This window comes from Nerophis ophidion, linkage group LG04 (genome assembly GCF_033978795.1).
Source record: "Nerophis ophidion isolate RoL-2023_Sa linkage group LG04, RoL_Noph_v1.0, whole genome shotgun sequence".
In the NCBI taxonomy this organism is placed as follows: domain Eukaryota; kingdom Metazoa; phylum Chordata; class Actinopteri; order Syngnathiformes; family Syngnathidae; genus Nerophis; species Nerophis ophidion.
This window is the reverse complement of record NC_084614.1, coordinates 64,884,566-64,904,702: the sequence shown is the minus strand read 5'-3', so window position 1 is coordinate 64,904,702 and position 20,137 is coordinate 64,884,566. Positions and strand designations below refer to the sequence as shown.

Below are 20,137 nucleotides of genomic sequence, written 5' to 3'. Positions count from 1 at the left end.
AATCAAAATCAAAATAATGTAATTAACAAATGGTTGTTGGCTAACGTTACCTACCTCAGCAGTGATTCTCACCCCCCCTCCTCTATCTCTCTCTCTCTCCCAAACGAAGTCTCGATCCACACGTGAATAAATTACCATATTAATTAGCCATGTGCTCATTGTATCGTGGAGTGAATACAGTAGCAATCAATTACCATACTAAGTAGTATGTGCGCTGTTGTCTATGTTATGTAGACTTAAAACTCTGAAGCGTTGTTTTTTATTGGTGAATTTTTTACTGGGGCACTGCAGATCAACAGTGGGGCACGTGCCCCAGTGAAATCTGGCTGGCGACGCCCCTGGCCCACGTCCACTGCATGTGACAAACTGAAGACAAGTGACCTCTGTCTGACAGACCCCTACGTAAAGCCCCGCCCCAGGCTGTAGTCCTGTACTGTTGTTGTTTTTCTTCATGTAATCACAGGAGTTTTTTTCTGTTGTTGTTCAAGCTTACTTATTTTCTGCTCCAGCTTCCAGCAGCTCACAAAGAGAACGTTAATGCTCTGTAATGCATCCATTTTTCAGAGCATTTAAAAAGTCTAGTCCTGGTCCTGCATGTAGTAGTAGCAATGACACTACTGCTAGTACATCAGGGACAGCAGCTAGCAATACTGCACCTTTAGCACCAGCAAGCACTGTTTCTCCTGCACCAGCTCCCTCCGCCCCCCCAACAAGCGCTCCCCCAAAGCAGCCTGCTCAGCTACCCAGTGACTTAAATGGCAACGCACCATCTCAGCCAATACTGGGTGGCTACCCAAAGCGTGCATTTGGTACAACATTAAGATCATTCAAGTTGGACAGGTCTGAAGGTAGAGGCCTGACAAAGTGCAATCCACTACTCCAGGTTGGGGTTGGACACATAGCTAAAGACCCATTTCAATGAAGAAAGCATCGTTACTATAAGCACGGGAAACAAAATGCTGGAGCATGATGTGTACACATGAAGCCCCCTTCACATTTCTGACTGCCCACTCATATAAGCATGCCTAGAACCGCCCCTGCTCTAAAGTATATTTATTTCTATAAGATGGAAAGATAGAGTGAACGTTTGGGGTAATTTGTAACCCTCCATCCTTTCTGGTGCTTCCACGTGTCAGCAGACGTGCTCAGGTTGCCTCGTTATAACGACTCCATGTCATTACGTCGTTAATCATCCCTCCACCTGTGCCAGCGGCCACCATAACTCCGCTCCCACTTTCCTCTTTTGCGCCGCACCCCCCCTTATGGTCACCCTCTTAATAGAGATGGCAGGCTCAGAAGGTTACAAATCACTCTTTGAGTAAACACGCACATGGGAGTGTCTTTCCCGTCTGAAAGGGACGGCGGCATTGGAAAATCTACCCCCGGAATCCGCCATGTCAATCTTTCTTTCTTCCATCTTTTCTCGTGCGTGCTGACTCCAGCAGACGTTGTTTTTCTTTGTGCAAAGCGTGTTTATTTTTCCCGGCTTCCAGCTGTGGGTCACTCACTTTATTCCTTGATCATATTCCTTTTAATATTTGCTTTCTCAAGCTCTCGATTGCAACCTTCAGAAAAGATTTCGGAACGGATTTGTTACGTTTGGAACGCATATTGAATGCGCGAGTTGCCACCCCAAGATACTGCAGAACTCGGACAAGGCAGGATTGCAGGTAGGAGCTTGTTTCAAGAAACACTAACAAAAGGCAAAGAAACGGCATGCCTACGCACAGGAAGCTAAATGCTAATGGTTAGCAAGCGTCGAGTTCAAAATCCAAGAGTATCGACGGCAGAATAACAAACGTTACCAATGCATAGAGCAAACAAAACATCTGGGACGAACACAGGTAGCAGGCAGGCTTAAATACTCAAACAATAATCAAAAACAGGTGTGCGTCAGAAAGTCAGTGCAGGTGGAGCAAATTAAGTCGCCATGGTGACGAATACAAACAAGGAAGTGCACACACAACTCAGGGAACGGAAGAGTCCAAAAAGATTTAGAAAACACACAAAAGTGTATATTTGTTTTTTGGACATCTGGTATCTGTCCCTTAAAGAGGGGGGGGGGGGGGGGTTAATGTCACGATTTGTTCCACCTGTGACTTGTCCTTGCCGGATACCAGCAGGGCCGAGTCATCCGCAAACAGGAACAATTCACAGTGGCATGCTGATGGCATGTCATTTACGTATATTAGGAACAGTAAAGGTCCTAGTATACTGCCTTGGGGGACTCCACAGCTTACTGAGAGGGGAGGGGACACAGTGCCGTTCACCTCTACCACCTGTTTCCTCCCCTCCAGGTAAGATTGCATCCAGCTCGATGAGGTTTTATCGAATCCACTTGCTCTGAGCTTATCCAACAGTATGGGGTGGTTAACGGTGTCAAAGGCCTTCTGAAGGTCCAGCATGACCATGCCGCAGTATTTGCCTGCATCCACCTCATGTTTGATGTGGTCGGTCAGATAGAGAAGGCATGTGTCAGTGGAGTGGTTAGTTCTGAAGTTGGATTGGAATTTGTACATTAGTTTATTAGTAGCAAGGTATATATCGACCTGTTCATAAACTATTTTTTTTCCATTACATTCGATATGGAACTAAGAATAGGAACAGGTCGGTAGTTACCAGGTTCTAATTTGCTTACTTTTTTTATAAAGGGGGGTTACTCTTGCTATCTTGAAATCCTTGAGTACTTGACCTTGTTTGATTGAGAGGTTTATTATATATGTGATTATTGGGGCAATGGTGGTGGCAGAGTCCACGAGGAATCTGAAGGGGATATTGTCAAGGCCGGTGGCCTTGTTTTGGTGGAGCACACTTAATTTAGTAAGCACCTCGTCAGCCGAGACCATTTCTAATTTGAAATTGTTGTTGATTACCCTTAATTTTCTGTAGAAGGCTTTTAATGTTTTCTACACCAAAGCGACCAGAGTGATGGGACAGCTTGTTAACGAGAGTTGTGGCTATGCTGGTGAAAAAGGTGTTTAGTTTGCTTGCTACCTCAATTTTGTCTGTAAAGTGGAAGTCATCCTCCTTGATGTTGATGTTGGTGAGTCTGGTTTTAAGTTTCTGGCTGCATCCGGGAAGCTGGTTGTTGAGAATTGTCCAGAGCTCACGTGGCTTATTTGTGTTTTCCTCTGTTTTGTCGGTGATGTAATTTTTTTTTAAGGATTTAGTCAGGTTGTTTGTCTTATTCTTAATTTATTGCATTGATTTTTGAGTGTTGAATGGAGGGATTTGAGGTTATTACCCCAAAGGGGAATAAGTGGTAGAAAATGGATGGATGGATGGATTATTGGGTTGTTTATCTACTTCGGTTTTACACTTTTGGTATTCGAAGTATTTTCTGTCCCTGTCTTTTATGGCAGATAATAGGTCTGGATTGATCCATGGTTCAGAGCGGGCTTTGATCCTGACTGTTCTCATGGGAGCCATATCATTAAGTATCGCGAGGAACGCTGTTTTGAAGCGATCCCAAGCATCTTCAACCAGGTTGCTCGTGAGCACAGGAGACCAGTCCCACTCACCTAATTTAAGGTTGAAATTATCACTGGAGTATGTTTTAAGGGCTCTGGATTGAGCTGTTATGTGGCCATTGGCTTTGGGTTTAGTTATTTTGCGCGTGCTGAAGGTTATATAGTGGTCGCTAAGACCACAAATCATGACTCCACTATTTTTCATGTTATGCCGGTCTGATGTGAGGATGAGATCTATGGTTGATTGGGTGGAATCACACACCCCTGTGGGGAGTGTTATTAACTGGGAGAGAGCGTGCAGATCACAGAACTTGCTGTAAGAATTGAAGACAGGCGCATCTCTGCATTGAATATCTGTGTTCAGATCTCCAGTTATAATTTTCTCCATGTTGTCTACACCAGCTAAGAACTCTTCAAGAGTACCATAGAAATCACTCTGAATAGGGGGTCTGTATACAGTCCCTATCAGTACCGGCTTAGCGTTTGTGAATTTGATTTCTGCCCACACAGATTCAAGGGTATTGTGATTAAGATCAGCGCGAGTTACTGTTTGTATTTAATATCCTGGTGAATATACATACAAACACCACCGCCATGTTTATTCCTGTCCTTTCTGATGACCGAGAAGTTTACTATCTCTATCTCTGAGTCAGAAGGACTTTCATCTAATTTAGTTTCAGAGAAACATAGGATTTTTACCTTATTGTTGTGGAACATTTCTCTGATTTGGTCGAGTTTATTTCCAGAGAGGCTGTTCACATTAAGATGGATGATGTGTAGCCCACCGGAACAAAAAAGAACATCAGCGTCCGTTGGGGAGAGGTACTGTCCAGAGGATGGAGGGATGTTGGTTGTTATTGATGTTTGTGTGGAAAGACTTGGGGGAGGGGGAGGGGGAGAGAGGTCCATTCTTCATCGTCCAGGTGATAGGGGAGGGGCGGAGTTCAAGAGAGAGAGAGGGGGGGGGGGGGTGTCAGGTAGGAGTGGTGGGGGTCGACGTGGTTTTCGCGGGTTTTGGTGAGGTGGAGAACAATGACCGGGGATTTACGAAGAGTCCCCTGAAACCTGTATAGGCTGTGGGCGGTCCAGGTGACGCGGTGATGACCCCGAGGGTTTCGGGAGAGGTTAGGAGGACCTCTGCACTGCCAACTTCAATGGCGGCCAGGGTGTCGTCAAAAGCCATTACGCCGTCCGCCGCCGAGCCGCTGTCCTCACCGGTGTCTGAGCTGTCTTCCTCCGTCTCCGGGCCACCAACCGCACCGATGATCGGGATGAAGTCCTCCGTCGTGCCGCTGACTGCTGGAACGCAGGCTCGAGTGGTGATGAACAAGTGAGAGCTGGCGTAGGTGGAGAGCTAATGTTTTTAGCATAGCTCAGACGAGGTCCCGCAGCTACGCTAGCTTCCTCTGCGTCATTAGCAACAACATTGCTCGGCTTCGCCAGGCGAGACAACATTAACCGGGTGGTTATTGGTCCAGGGTTTAGTTCAGTGTCTCCTGAGAGTAGAAGTAACAGTAAAATTGTAGATCTTCGGTCCATCCTACCAGTCAGGGGCTTTTATCTTCTGTTCCGATCCGCTGTGAGTCTTGAATGGATCACATTACTTCCGAAGCCCAGGTGCTTCACCGATGAATTACCGAGGAGGTAGAAATCGCAGTGATTGTCCATTTCGCGTTCACAACTCTCATTTTCAAGAGGGTATTGTATCGGTGGTGGTTTCAAAGATAAATCCGTGATCCACTGTAGAAAAATTATGACGTGTGGGATTATCGGAGCGGTTGATTGTATTCCCGAGCAGGAGCGAAAGAAAATGCGACTGCTCATCTCGGCGTCAGGAAGCTAACAGTTTTTAGCATTTTGATAGCTAGTCTACTGACAGATATAAGTAAGAAGTTTACACTTCTTTATATTAGAAATGGCAACAGAGGAAGATGAATGCCACATAAGGTATTTAATAACAAACAAAAAGGCAAGAGCAGCTGGGAAATGCTCTGAAAGTACAGAGGAAGCGATGCACGACAACAACTAAACTCAACGGGCTGCAAAGTAAACAAAAAGAGAATGCTGGAGAACAGCAAAGACTTACGACACTGCTTGGCAAAGTGTAACTCCTTTCGCCAACACGCCGTGAGAACTTACTAAATACAGTACAATACAGTACATCAGTCTTTGATTTCACATCAATAAACACTCTGAAACAAATTAAATTACAAAAATACAATACCTTTGTTGGCTGCTTGTAAGGAAAATAGGTTCTAATAATCACTTGCTTGAAGTTTTACACAAATCATCGTCGAATACACTTAAAGCTTTCGAGGAGCTGAAGACAACGTGCTCAAGCACCCTCCCCTCTTCCATCTTCTGCCTTGTTTACTGTCCGTGGGGTCGCAGCATCACAACAATCGTTCCGCTTTGCAACACAATTAACAGAATACATTTGCATTTTGCTCTGGAGATTTTACAATCACACATTTTCTAATAATATTTTATAACTCTGCATTATTAACTTAGTTATTAATATTTATTTTATTATGACACATATTTAAAGCATACAAACTCCCAGCAACTGCTACACAAAGTACATGCGTACTTGACATGACAAGTGACAGTTTCCCGACAACAAAAGACAGCACCGGCACATATTGAATAGTCTTGATTGATGACAAAAACAGGTGGGGGGAATAATGCTCAGAAACAGGAGTGAAGTAGCTGCAGGGAAACACAAAAATGGAAGTGCCACCAAAATAAAAGCACAGGACACGAACGAAAGCACTAACTACATCAAAACACTAAACTCAAAATAAGGTTAAAAAAATAAATACTGTTGATTCCACCTGAAGAGATGTTGGTTGCACTTTTTTTTATATTATTATTGTATTATTACAACGTTGGAAAACAACAGTGAAAGCATCAGGTAAATCTATTGTTAAAATGTGTATTACTATACTTATATTGAAAATTGCTTAAATGTTGTTTCAATGTCCACTTGTTAATTCAACCTTAAGTGTTGGTTGTGTCATGTCTTTTGATCATGTCTTGTTTTGCTATGTTCTGTTCACCTTTGGACTCTTTAAGTTCCTATTTTTTTTCACTCCCTTGTTTTGTTGCCATGGTTGCAAATTACATTCACCTGTCTCTGATTAGTGTTCAGCCGCTCACCTGCTACCCGAGCACTAATCAGAGGCGTTATTTAAGCCTGCCATTGCCGGTCAGTCGGCCTGGCATCACTGTGTTCTTTTCATGCTCTGTTCATTCTAGTTTTTTCATGCCAAAGTCCATGCTGGTCTTGTCAAGCCATAGTAAGTGTTGTTTGTTTTATGTTCATAGTCTATTCATGTGTTAGTTTTGTTCCTTAGCAAAGTTGTGCCTCCGCTGTGAGCGCTTTTTGTTTGTACCTTTTTTTTAGTTCAAATTAAATCATGTTTTTACCCAAACGCCATGTTCCGAGTAGTCCGTATGCCCCCCACTTGACAGGTTGCACTTTATTCAAATAAGATGTGAATGCATTGCTTGTTTGTATCCATTATTCCATCTATCCATCCATTTTCTACCGCTTATTCCCGTTGGGGTGGCTGGGGTCGCTGGTGCCTATCTCAGGCACCCCGTCTTCGGGCGGAAGACGGGGTATGCCCTGGACAAGTCGCCACCTCATCGCAGGGCCAACACAGATAGACAGACAACATTCACACTCACATTCACACACTATGGCCAATTTAGTGTTGCCAATCAACCCATCCCCAGGTGCATGTGTTTGGAGGCGGGAGGAAGCCGGAGTACGCGGAGGGGACCCACACAGTCACAGGGAGGACATGCAAACTCCACACAGAAAGATCCCGAGCCCCGGATTGAACCCAGGACTACTCCGGACCTTCGTATTGTGAGGCAGACGCCCTAACCCCTTTTTTCCCACTGTGCTGCCCTATCCATTATTCATGTATACATACTTCCTTTACAAGAAATAACCGCAATATAGGAAACGCCACGTCCGGCGTCTAATACCCTCTATTTGTTTCTCAGTCTCAATGCTTCATTTAGTTTTTTGCTAAAAAGTTACTGAATCTATTTCAGCTCACCGAATCATTTCGGATCTTTCTAAAAAAAAAAACAATGATGTCGTTGATGGATGTCGTTGTGGTTTGTGCAGCCCTTTGAGGCACTTGTGATTCAGGGCTATATAAATAAACAATGATTGAATGATTGATTGAAAAAACTTTAACACTCTTACCAATATTCGCCACACTGTGAACCCACAGCAAACAAGAATGACAAACACATTTCAGGAGAACATCCGCACTATAACACAACATAAACACGACAGAACAAATACCCAGAATCCAATTTATCCTGACTCTTCCGGGATCCTCAACCGACGCACGGAGGGCTGGGGGGGATTGGGTTGGTGGTAGCTGGGTGTATAATGGAGCCCGGAAGAGTCAGGATACATGCAATTCTGGGTATTTGTTCTGTCGTGTTTATGTTGTGTTATAGTGCGGATGTTCTCCTGAAATGTGTTTGTCATTCTTGTTTGGTGTGGGTTCACAGTGTGGTGCATATTAGTAAGAGTGTTAAAGTTGTTTAAACGGCCATCCTCAGTGTAACCTGTATGGCTGTTGAATAAGGATGCCTTGCAGTCTCTTATGTCTGTCTGCAATAGCCTCGTCAAAAAATTCTATGGGCTGGCAAGCTATTTGTACAAGCTGTAGAGGGCGGTAGTGCCACCATTGTACGCCCTTAGTATTGTTTATTGAGTGAACACCAGCATACATTCGAGAGAATGATTACTCTGAAATTCGGGAGTTTCCCAGGAAAATTGGGACGGTTGGCAGATGTGACGCTGTCAAGCGGCATTCATATAAAACTCGCGGGCCGCTTTAACATAAATTTTCATATTACCGTGCGGGCCGCGTGTCTGAGACCCCTGGTTTATACATAGCACCAATTAAAAAAAAACTCTGTATGCAGTATTATTTAATTATAAATTTCAAAAGAATTATGTGGCTCCCATTGTTTTCTTTACTTTATGAAATGGGTCAAAATGGCTCTTTGAGTGGTAAAGGTTGCCGACCCCTGCTCTATAGAAAAAGAAAATGGTCAAACTCACATTTGGTGTCAAATTACTGCTAGAACACGATTAAAAGTTCATTCTGCACACTAAGTGACATTTAACCTCATATAAAACATATTTTGTACATATTATAGTACTGAATAAGCACGAGAATGCACTGTATAGTGTGAACTCGCTGCCAGTAAGAGTTCCCTTACATCCACACAAGTCTGTAGCTAATACTAAACTCTCCTTCAATGCAAGCTCCTTCCTAAAGATTTCACCTGGAATTCAATCTTCTGCATTTGTTTTGCTTTCAGGATCCAGCGGGTTTAAGGCGCGAGGCAAAATGTTCGAGGTCAAATCCACGTCCGGGAAGCTCCTTTTCTCGGCCGACGAGCAGGAGGTGGTGGTGGGCGCCGAGAGGCTCAGAGTGATGGGTGAGTGGTCCGATATACGACTTTGCGCTTTAATGCTGAAGTTAAAGAGGCTCTGGAAAGCGCTGACGGGCAGGTGGAGACGTCCTCCTCTGACAGATGGCTTCGTGGGCGACGAAACCAGACGAGGGAGGAGGAGGCCTCAAAGTGACAGACGCAGGAAGATTTCGATTAAAAAAGTTATTATTACAGTGACCCTGATAGTTTAGATTGGAGTGAAGACTGGGGGAATTTATTGTACAGAGGGGAGCGATTTTTTTCCTTTCCCCTGCTCGTCTACATTCACTTACAGCATCGCACAGTCAGATTGCGTTAGCGTCACCCAACCTCGGCAAAGTGCTGCCGTGCCACAGATGGCAGGGGGGGATGCAGTATTAGACGGGCATTGTTCTACTTTTAAATCTTTTAAGACTGAGACACTCTCTCGAAATAATGCAGAATGTCTCAAAGCGAGCCGGAGCTTTTCCTCCTGTCACTCACGCACACACGAAGAAATATCAGCGACCAGCATTTTAAAGTATCTTTGTTTTGTTTCCCTTATTTATTTAAAGGACAATGTGCAGTTACACTAAAAAGATAGCTACGCTAGATTTAGCGGCATGCTAATTTCCATCTGTAGTCCTTTCAAGGCACAATTAGCATCCGCAATTAAAATCACACAACGACATTACACTCCAATAATATGTGGTACCTTGGTTTTCATATGCTTCATTTTTCTTTTTCTAAAAAGTTTTCATATTACATCTAGGTTTTTGTATGGCCAAACACTGCACAAAACAAACGTATCATTTGTTAATAGAACAGAAAATAGCTATTGGCTGTCATAAAAGTTGCTGGAAGTTGATAGATAGCTCATTTGAATAGTTGATTACTATGGATGCTGTAGGAGAGAGGAATAACTTGGTGGGAGACATAAAATGTGAGTTAAAAAATGCAAATTATGATTAGAATTGTAAAATAGTTTTCTTCTTTTAAGTCTTAGTTGAGTCATATTTTTTTCTTTGTTCTCTTGTTAAAGGGCAACATTATCACCAGACCTATGTAAGCATCAATATATACCTTGATGTTGCTGAAAAAAGACCATATATTTTTTTAACCGATTTCTGAACTCTAAATGGGTGAATTTTGGGGAATTAAACGCACATTTTACCGGCGATGCCAAGGCAGACATGGCACAGAGATGCATTTCCAACGATAAAGTCAACTAAATCACAAAAGTGAGTTTTGTTGATGTTATTGACTTATGTGCTAATCAGACATATTTGGTCGCGGCATGACTGCCAGCTAATCGATGCTAACATGCTATTTAAGCTAGCTGTATGTACATTTGTAGCTATATTTGCATCCAGCGTTTCCCTCCACTCACATTTAATGCCAAACAAACACTTACCAATCGACAGATTTAAGTTGATCCAGTGTCACAAGATGCGAAAGTCCCAAGCGTTTGGTCTGCACGAGGCAGACATGGCCGAATAGCGTCAATAGCTATTTGCTCAATAGCTTCAGTTTCTTCTTCAATTTCGTTTTCGCTATCTGCCTCCATACTACAACCATCCGTTTCAATACATGCGTAATCTGTTGAATTGCTTAAGCCGCTGAAATCCGAGTATGAATCCGAGCTAATGTCGCTATATCTTGCTGTGCTATCCGTTTGTTTGTATTGGCATCACTGGATGACGTCACAGGAAAATGGACGGTGGCTTCACAGATAGCGAAAATCAGGCACTTTAAAGCCTTTTTCCGGATATTCCGGGATGGGTAAAATTTTGAAAAAAACTTCGAAGAATAAAATAAGCCACTGGGAACTGATTTTTATTGGTTTTAACCCTTCTGAATTTGTGATAATGTTCCCCTTTAAATGTTAGAGTACAGAATTGGATCAAAAGACGGAAGCGTTGTGATATTTAAGAACGAACCAAATCTATTGACTGGCTCATTAACGTGAACGATTGGTTTGTTTTTATTTGAAGCCTGACAGTGATGAAACATTTGCATTTACATCTCACTCTGTAAACCACGGCAGAAGCATCAGCATCTTTGCACGAAGTGAGTGTACATCTCCTCTCTGCTTCGACTGAAATGGAATTAAACTTTTCTTTGGCCAAAAATAGAACAAACACATTCTGAAAATATTACAATAAAGATGTAGAAAAAAAATACCGGCGGCGGTAAAGTTTAGATCCTTGAAGGAAAGAAGGAAGTGAATGAATGTTTATAACTGAATGCATAAATGTGGGTTTTCTCTTCTAAAATATAAATATATATATATATATATACATATATATTTTTTTTAAGAATTAAATAACGTTTACGACAACCTTTTTCCAAAAACAATACAGAATGTTAGATATAACAGGATAATGCATACATTTTTCATTTGTTTTCAAAACGGTTACAAAAAAAGTGGAACCCCAAAAATTTACTGTGGGACCTCATTTTTATGACTTGATGGGGTCCCTGGGACCCCATTCTGAAAATTCCTAGCACCAACACTCATGGAATATTGGTGTGTGCAAAACAGCAGCAGGCGGCTGTGGCCTGCCGGCCAGTTCTACTTTTGCTCACATAACATCAATGGGGTCAATGGCGTTTTAAAATCGTGTTTTTATCATCTTTGTCTTTCACCAAAAATAAAAACGTTTTTTATCTTTTAACCTTTTTGAATAAGTCGTGGATGCTGTCATTTCAAGACTACTGCAATGCACTTTATGCTGGCATTTGCCAATAAGCTCTCTCCCGGTCGCAGTTAGTCCCCAACGCGGCAGCACGACTTTTAACGGGCCAGGAAACGCCAGCATGTAACTCCAATTTAACTCAGACTTTGCTCTGGCTCCCTGTTCGTTTTAGAATTGATTTTAAAACGTTGTTTGGTTTTAAAGCTTTGCATGGACTGGCACCTCAGTATATCTCAGACCTCATCCAACAGTCCTACCCCGCGCTCTTAGGTCCTAGAGCCAGCTCTACGTGACTTAAAACCAGGGGAGACAGGGCCTTCTCTGTGGTCGGACCTAAGCTCTGGAACACTCTGCCCCTCCATGTTCAAACTGCTCCCACAGTGGAGTGTTTTAAGTCTCGTCTTCAGACCCACTCTAACAACTAGGCCTACTCAGTGGCCTAGTGGTTATAGTGTCTGCACTGAGATCGGTAGGTTGTGAGTTCAAAGCCTGGCCGATTCATACCAAAGACTATAAAAATGGGACCTATTACCTCCCTGCTTGGCTCTCAGCATCAAGGGTTGGAATTGGGGGTTAAATCACCAAGATTGATTCCCGAGCGAGGGTGATGGGTCAAATGCAGAGAATAATTTCACCACACTGAGTGTGTGTGTGACTATCATGTTTTTTTTTACTTTTAACTTTAATATAAATAAAGTGGATTGGATTGGATGTGGTCTACGGGCCTTGACTTTGACAGATAGGACATATGACGCTATTTGTATCGTTTGACCCATCACTACCTAGAAACAAGACTTGAAAAGGGTTGCAGGCAGAAAATAAGTTAAAGTACCAATGATTGTCACACACACACTAGGTGTGGTGAAGTTTGTCCTCTGCATTTGACCCATCCCCTTGATCATCTCCCTGGGAAGTGAGGGGAGCAGTGGGCAGCAGCGGTGCCGCGCCCGGGAATCATTTATGGTGATTTAACCCCCAATTCCAACCCTTGATGCTGAGTGCCAAGCAGGGAGGCAATGAGTCCCATTTTTTATATTCTTTGGTATGACTCGGCCGGGGCTTGAACTCACAACCTACCGATCTCAGGGCAGACACTCTAACCACTAGGCCACTGAGTGAAAACGCACGATCGGGGCGGAATAAAACCATGCACTTTTGGTTTCTGAAATCAGTTTTAACAAGCTCAACTGGCTTGGAAACGCATCCAACTGCAAGTGCCTTTTCCAGCGTTGTGAGCTCACATGAACAATCCCGAGTTTTTCAAGAATTTTCCAGCAAAAAATGCCCCGTCTTCTCGCGCCGATGGATAGCACTTGGGAGATGCTCGTGCTGAAGAGTGCTGACGTATGAAACTCGAGTTTTGAAAGTCTTGCACCTCATTAGGTTGATTCTCCAATGCGTGGTTAAAGCTAACGTGTTCAGCCCAGCACCCCAAACGACATGGATGCAGATCAGGAGCACTCGCGGTCACTGGGCTTCTTCGCAGATTCTTCAGCATCTCCCTTGAAGGGGAACATTATCACCAGACCTATGTAAGCGTCAATATATACCTTGATGTTGCAGAAAAAAGACCATATATATTTTTTGAACCGATTTCCGAACTCTAAAAGGGTGAATTTGGCGATTGAAACGCCTTTCAATTGTTCGCTGTCTGAGCGATGACCTAGAAGGCGATCGCCGAATAGCTTCAATAGCTATTTGCTCAATAGCTTCAGTTTCTGGGAGAGGCAATGATGAGAGATATAGCAGATTAGTCTCTCTTAACAAGTGGCTGGATAGCTTCTGCAGACAACAGGGATTTACGTTTATTGATAATTGGCCCTCTTTCTGGGGCAAACCTGGCTTGCTGAGGAGAGACGGCCTTCACCCTAACCAGGAAGGCGCTATCCTCTTGTCTCGGAACATAGACTTCGCATTGAGCCACATTTGACTAACTGCACTAGAGCAAGCCCGGTCACAGGCAATTACAGAGCCTGCTAGCCTGGGTATGGAGTCAGTTAAGTTAGAACTAGCCAGCGCCAGGCTGGATGATCCCTGTACACATAGCAATTTTCGTAGAATAAAACACAACTCACAAAATGTTTTTTCTACTGTGTCTATGACTACGTCAGAGTTAGACATGCGTTCTACTGAGGTGGCAAATTATGATGCGTTCAGTTTATCGCAGCGCCAAGTAGACAATCTGATAATTCCCGTCATATCAATTCCTAGATATGGTCGTAATTATTTTAAGTACACTGCGCATAATAAACGCAACATTATTAATATTGCTACTACGGATAATTTTATCAACAACTCCTTAAAACAGCCCACTACCTATAATATGGGCTTTCTAAACATCAGATCTTTGTCTCCCAAAACGTTATTTGTCAATGAGGTCATTAGAGACAACAACCTTAACGTCATCGGTCTTAGCGAAACCTGGCTTAAACCAGACGACTTTTTTGCGATAAATGAAGCATCCCCTCCTAACTATACGAATGCGCATATTGCCCGTCTCCTCAAAAGGGGAGGGGGTGTCGCACTAATATACAACGAAAACTTTAACTTTAGTCCTAACTTAAATAATAAATATAAATCGTTTGAGGTGCTTTCTATGAAGTCTGCCACACCTCTGCCTCTGTGCCTGGCCGTTATCTACCGCCCCCCAGGGCCATATTCGGACTTTATTAGTGAATTCTCAGAGTTTGTTGCTGATCTAGTGACGCACGCCGATAATATAATTATAATGGGGGACTTTAATATCCATATGAATACCCCATTGGACCCACCGTGCGTGGCGCTCCAGACTATAATTGATAGCTGTGGTCTTACACAAATAATAAATGAACCGACGCATCGCAGCGGTAATACGATAGACCTAGTGCTTGTCAGAGGTATTACCGTTTCCAAAGTTATGATACTCCCGTGTACTAAAGTAATGTCCGATCATTACCTTATAAAATTCGAAGTTCAGACTCATGTTCGGCAAGCTAATAATAATAATAACTGCTATAGCAGCCGCAACATTAATGCTGCCACAACGACGACTCTTGCGGACCTACTGCCCTCGGTAATGGCACCGTTCCCAAAGTATGTGGGCTCTATTGATAACCTCACTAACAACTTTAACAACGCCCTGCGCGAAACCATTGATAGTATAGCACCGCTGAAGTTAAAAAAGGCTCCAAAAAGGCGTACGCCATGGTTTACTGAAGAAACTAGAGCTCAGAAATTATTATGTAGAAAGCTGGAACGCAAATGGCGCACGACTAAACTTGAGGTGCACCATCAAGCATGGAGTGATAGTTTAATAACTTATAAACGCATGCTTACCTTAGCTAAAACTAATTATTACTCAAATCTCATCCGCATTAATAAAAACGATCCAAAATTTTTGTTTAGTACAGTAGCATCGCTAACCCAACAAGGGACTCCTTCCAGTAGCTCCACCCATTCGGCAGATGACTTTATGAAGTTCTTTAATAAGAAAATTGAACTTATTAGAAAGGAGATTAAAGACAATGCGTCCCAGCTACAGCGGGGTTCTATTAACACTGATACGATTGTATATACGGCGGATACTGCAAATATCCAAAATAGTTTCTCTCGTTTTGATGAAATAACATTAGAAGGATTGTTACAACGTGTAAATGGAATAAAACAAACAACATGTTTACTTGACCCACTTCCTGGGAAACTTATCAAGGAGCTTTTTGTATTACTAGGTCCATCAGTGCTAAATATTATAAACTTATCACTTTCCTCGGGCACTGTTCCCGTTGCTTTCAAAAAAGCGGTTATTCATCCTCTCCTTAAAAGACCTAACCTCGATCCTGACCTCATGGTAAACTACCGACCGGTGTCTCACCTTCCCTTTATTTCGAAAATCCTCGAAAAAATTGTTGCAGAGCAGCTAAATGAGCACTTAGCGTTTAACAATCTATGTGAAATCTTTCAATCCGGTTTCAGGGCAAATCACTCGACTGAGACAGCCCTCGCAAAATTGACTAATGATCTATTGCTAACGATGGACTCTGATGCGTCATCTATGTTGCTGCTCCTCGATCTTAGCGCTGCTTTCGATACCGTCGATCATAATATTTTATTAGAGCGTATCAAAATACGAATTGGTATGTCAGACTCAGCCCTGTCATGGTTTAACTCTTATCTTACTGATAGGATGCAGTGCGTCTCCTATAACAGTGTGACCTCGGACTATGTTAAGGTAACGTGTGGAGTTCCCCAGGGTTCGGTCCATGGCCCTGTACTCTTCAACATCTACATGCTGCCGCTGGGTGACGTCATACGCAAATACGGTATTAGCTTTCCCTGTTATGCTGACTGTTATGCTGATGACACCCAACTCTACATGCCCCTAAAGCTGACCAACACGCCGGACTGTAGTCAGTTGGAAGCGTGTCTTAATGAAATTAAACAATGGATGTCCGCTAACTTTTTGCAACTTAATGCCAAAAAAACGGAAATGCTGATTATCGGTCCTGCTAGACACCGACCTCTATTTAATAATACAACTTTAACATTTGACAACCAAATAATAAAACAAGGTGACTCAGTAAAAAATCTGGGTATTATCTTCGACCCAACTCTCTCCTTTGAGTCACACATTAAAAGCGTTACTAAAACGGCCTTCTTTCATCTCCGTAATATCGCTAAAATTCGCTCCATTTTGTCCACTAAAGACGCCGAGATCATTATCCATGCGTTTGTTACGTCTCGTCTCGATTACTGTAACGTATTATTTTTGGGTCTCCCCATGTCTAGCATTAAAAGATTACAGTTGGTACAAAATGCGGCTGCTAGACTTTTGACAAGAACAAGAAAGTTTGATCATATTACGCCTGTACTGGCTCACCTGCACTGGCTTCCTGTGCACTTAAGATGTGACTTTAAGGTTTTACTACTTACGTATAAAATACTACACGGTCTACTTCCAGCCTATCTTGCCGATTGTATTGTACCATATGTCCCGGCAAGAAATCTGCGTTCAAAAGACTCCGGCTTATTAGTGATTCCTAGAGCCCAAAAAAAGTCTGCGGGCTATAGAGCGTTTTCCGTTCGGGCTCCAGTACTCTGGAATGCCCTCCCGGTAACAGTTCGAGATGCTACCTCAGTAGAAGCATTTAAGTCTCACCTTAAAACTCATCTGTATACTCTAGCCTTTAAATAGACCTCCTTTTTAGACCAGTTGATCTGCCGCTTCTTTTCTTTTTCCTATGTCCCCCCCTCCCTTGTGGAGGAGGTCCGGTCCGATGACCATGGATGAAGTACTGGCTGTCCAGAGTCGAGACCCAGGATGGACCGCTCGCCTGTATCGGTTGGGGACATCTCCACGCTGCTGATCCGCTTGAGATGGTTTCCTGTGGACGGGACTCTCGCTGCTGTCTTGGAGCCACTATGGATTGAACTTTCACAGTATCATGTTAGACCCGCTCGACATCCATTGCTTTCGGTCCCCTAGAGGGGGGGGGTTGCCCACATCTGAGGTCCTCTCCAAGGTTTCTCATAGTCAGCATTGTCACTGGCGTCCCACTGGATGTGAATTCTCCCTGCCCACTGGGTGTGAGTTTTCCTTGCCCTTTTGTGGGTTCTTCCGAGGATGTTGTAGTCGTAATGATTTGTGCAGTCCTTTGAGACATTTGTGATTTGGGGCTATATAAATAAACATTGATTGATTGATTCACCCGTGACGTTACAACGGGAAGCAATCCGCCATTTTCTCAAACACATTACACACAGCAAGTCAAATCAGCTCTGTTATTTTACGTTTTTTCGACTGTTTTCCGTACCTGGGAGACATCATGCCTCGTCGGTGTGTTGTCGGAGGGTGTAACATCACCACCAGGGACGGATTCAAGTTGTCTTACGTTGAGTGTGCATCGATTAGCACGGCATGCTAATCGATGCTAACATGGCAGAAATGGCAAGCATGTGTGGATATCCTGCGACACTCAAAGCAGATGCATTTCCAACGATAAAGTCAACAAAATCACAAAGGTGAGTTTTGTTGATGTTATTGACTTATGTACTTATCAGACATATTTGGTCACGGCATGACTGCCAGCTAATCGATGCTAACATGCTATTTAGGCTACCTGTATGTACATTTGTAGATATATTTGCATCGAGCCTTTCCCTCCACCCATATTTAACGCCAAACAAACACTTGCCAATCGCCAGATTTAAGTTGCTCCAGTGGTCAAAAGATGCAATCGTTGGTTAGAAGGCGATCGCCGAATAGCTTCAATAGCTATTTGCTCAATAGCTTCAGTTTCTTCTTCAATTTCGTTTTCGCTATCTGCCTCCACACTCCAACCATCCGTTTCAATACATGCGTAATCTGTTGAATCGCTTAAGCCGCTGAAATCCGAGTCTGAATCCGAGCTAATGTCGCTATATCTTGCTGTTCTATCCGCCATGTTGTTTCTATTCGCGTCACTATGTGACGTCACAGAAAAATGGACGGGTGGATTTACAGATAGCAAAAATCAGGCACTTTAAAGTATTTTTTCGGGATATTCCATGATGGGTAAAATTTTGAAAAAAACATCAAAAAATAAAATAAGCCACTGGGAACTGATTTTCTTGGGTTTTAACCCTTTCTGAAATTGTGATAATGTTCCCCTTTTAAGCTGGTCCACCTGACAGGAACCCGACAGGCGGCACAAGCACATTTTTGCACATCGGCTGCCACTCGCTCCGGATAACACGGCGGAGTGTAGACGTCCTCCGTTGGCCGCGGTAACTCCCCCTGTCTTTTATCATCACATTACAACTTAACGGCGTCCACTCCGGAGCAAGGACGGCCGCTACGACCGAGAAATGTTTGATGGATCACAAATATAAAGTTAGAAAGACACCTTGTCGCCTGTGTTACATCATTTAGCTATGACGATCATAAAAACGACAGAAGGACCGGGAAAAAAAAAAGAAGAAGACATGATTAGTCTGATCTCAACGAGCAGCTAAATATATTCCGGGGAGGTTTGTAAATTCAGGTCAAACCTGCAAGCCTGTATCATTGATCAGGACTCGCAGCAAACAAGATGCTCTGATCACACGCGCAGAAAGGAAATCAAGACTTCATCAGCCGGCTTTTTCCTCAGATGCTCCAGATGAAGGGTTGGGAAGGCGGCCTCTAACCTGACAATGGCGCTAATTATTGCGCAGCAGAAGACGGAAAAATACTTCTTTCTTTTTTTTCCCTGCACATTTGTGCGGAGATTTAGGATTTGTGCAGTTTCCATGTCCTTGCTGTGCCACCCAAAAGTATGGAAGTTTAGTGCTTCGCCGTTATTTTCTTCTACGCCCCCACCTAAGAAGGAGAAAACATTTCAACCACACTCTGCTATGAATAGTATCATTTGTATATATAAAAAAAAAAAGTATTACAAGTACAGTTACACCGCTGCATAACATTGTGTCCTTAACATTAACATTGAATAAAAGTTGAGATAGGCTCCAGCATCCCCTGTGACCCCGTAAGGGACAAGCGGTAGAAAATGGATGGATATATATGAACTTACAAGAAAGAACTGTATTATCATTGTTTTTTAGTCTGTAAAAGTAATGATTCAATATGCATGAAATTGAAAAAAAAAATATTCTTATTTACACAGTAAAAAAAAATTGTCCCACTTAAGGTTTTGAATGCTAAAAAATAAAATGTCATAAACCCGTAAAACAATAAATTCAAGCGCAATGTGCAAACACTTCAACCCCCGAGACAAAAATTGATTAAACAATTTGTGCTTTTTTTTTTTAATCAAAAGTCAGGATTAATCACCTGAAAGAGCAGATTTTGTCGTGCACAAGCTATTCGAAATTGGGTCTGAAACATGATATCCTGCATGATACTGATAAAGCATGTTCCCCCCCTGGCATTGCACCGCGCCCACCTCCACTATTTGAGAAGAACTGGGTTAAATCAGGGGTCCCCAAACTTTTTGACTCGGGTTGAAAAAAAATTGGCCGGGGGTCGGGCTATATGTATAAATATGTATGTCCATTTATCCATTTTCTACTGTTTGTCTCTTTCGGGGACATTTTTATATATATAAATGTTTGTGTGCTGTGTGTGTGTGTGTGTGTGCGTGTGTGTGTGTGTGCGTGTGTGTGTGTGTGTGTGTGTGTGTGTGTGTGTGTGTGTGTGTGTGTGTGTGTGTGTGTGTATATATATATATATATATATATATATATATATATATATAATTAGGGCTGGGCAACGATTAAAATTTTTAATCGAAGTTAATCGCACTATTTCTCTGATTAATCGCAATTAACTGCATTGTATACGCAAAGCCCAATAATGAATTCAAAAGTAGTGCGTAGTGCACCTTTATTGGAATATTCCCCCAGATGAACAAAAGCGCCAAAACATTTGTTCTGCAAACACAATTTAAATCAGTCCTTGTTAAACAGTAGCAGTTAAATAGCATATTTTATGAAAATCAACTCAAAAGATGTAAACACAAACATTTAAGCTTATTACTACCACTGCCAGGGTATTTA

The 20,137-nt window shown here is 42.7% G+C and overlaps 1 protein-coding gene across 2 annotated transcripts in view; it reads left to right on the top strand.

Moving 5' to 3' along the window:
* sgcd (sarcoglycan, delta (dystrophin-associated glycoprotein)) overlaps positions 1-20,137 on the top strand; it is a 295,898-nt gene that overhangs the window by 119,322 nt on the left and 156,439 nt on the right. For both annotated transcript variants that reach the window (XM_061898815.1, XM_061898814.1), the window contains exon 5: positions 8,835-8,954. In XM_061898815.1, coding sequence (XP_061754799.1) covers positions 8,835-8,954 — 120 coding nt within the window. The remainder of the gene's footprint in view (positions 1-8,834; positions 8,955-20,137) is intronic.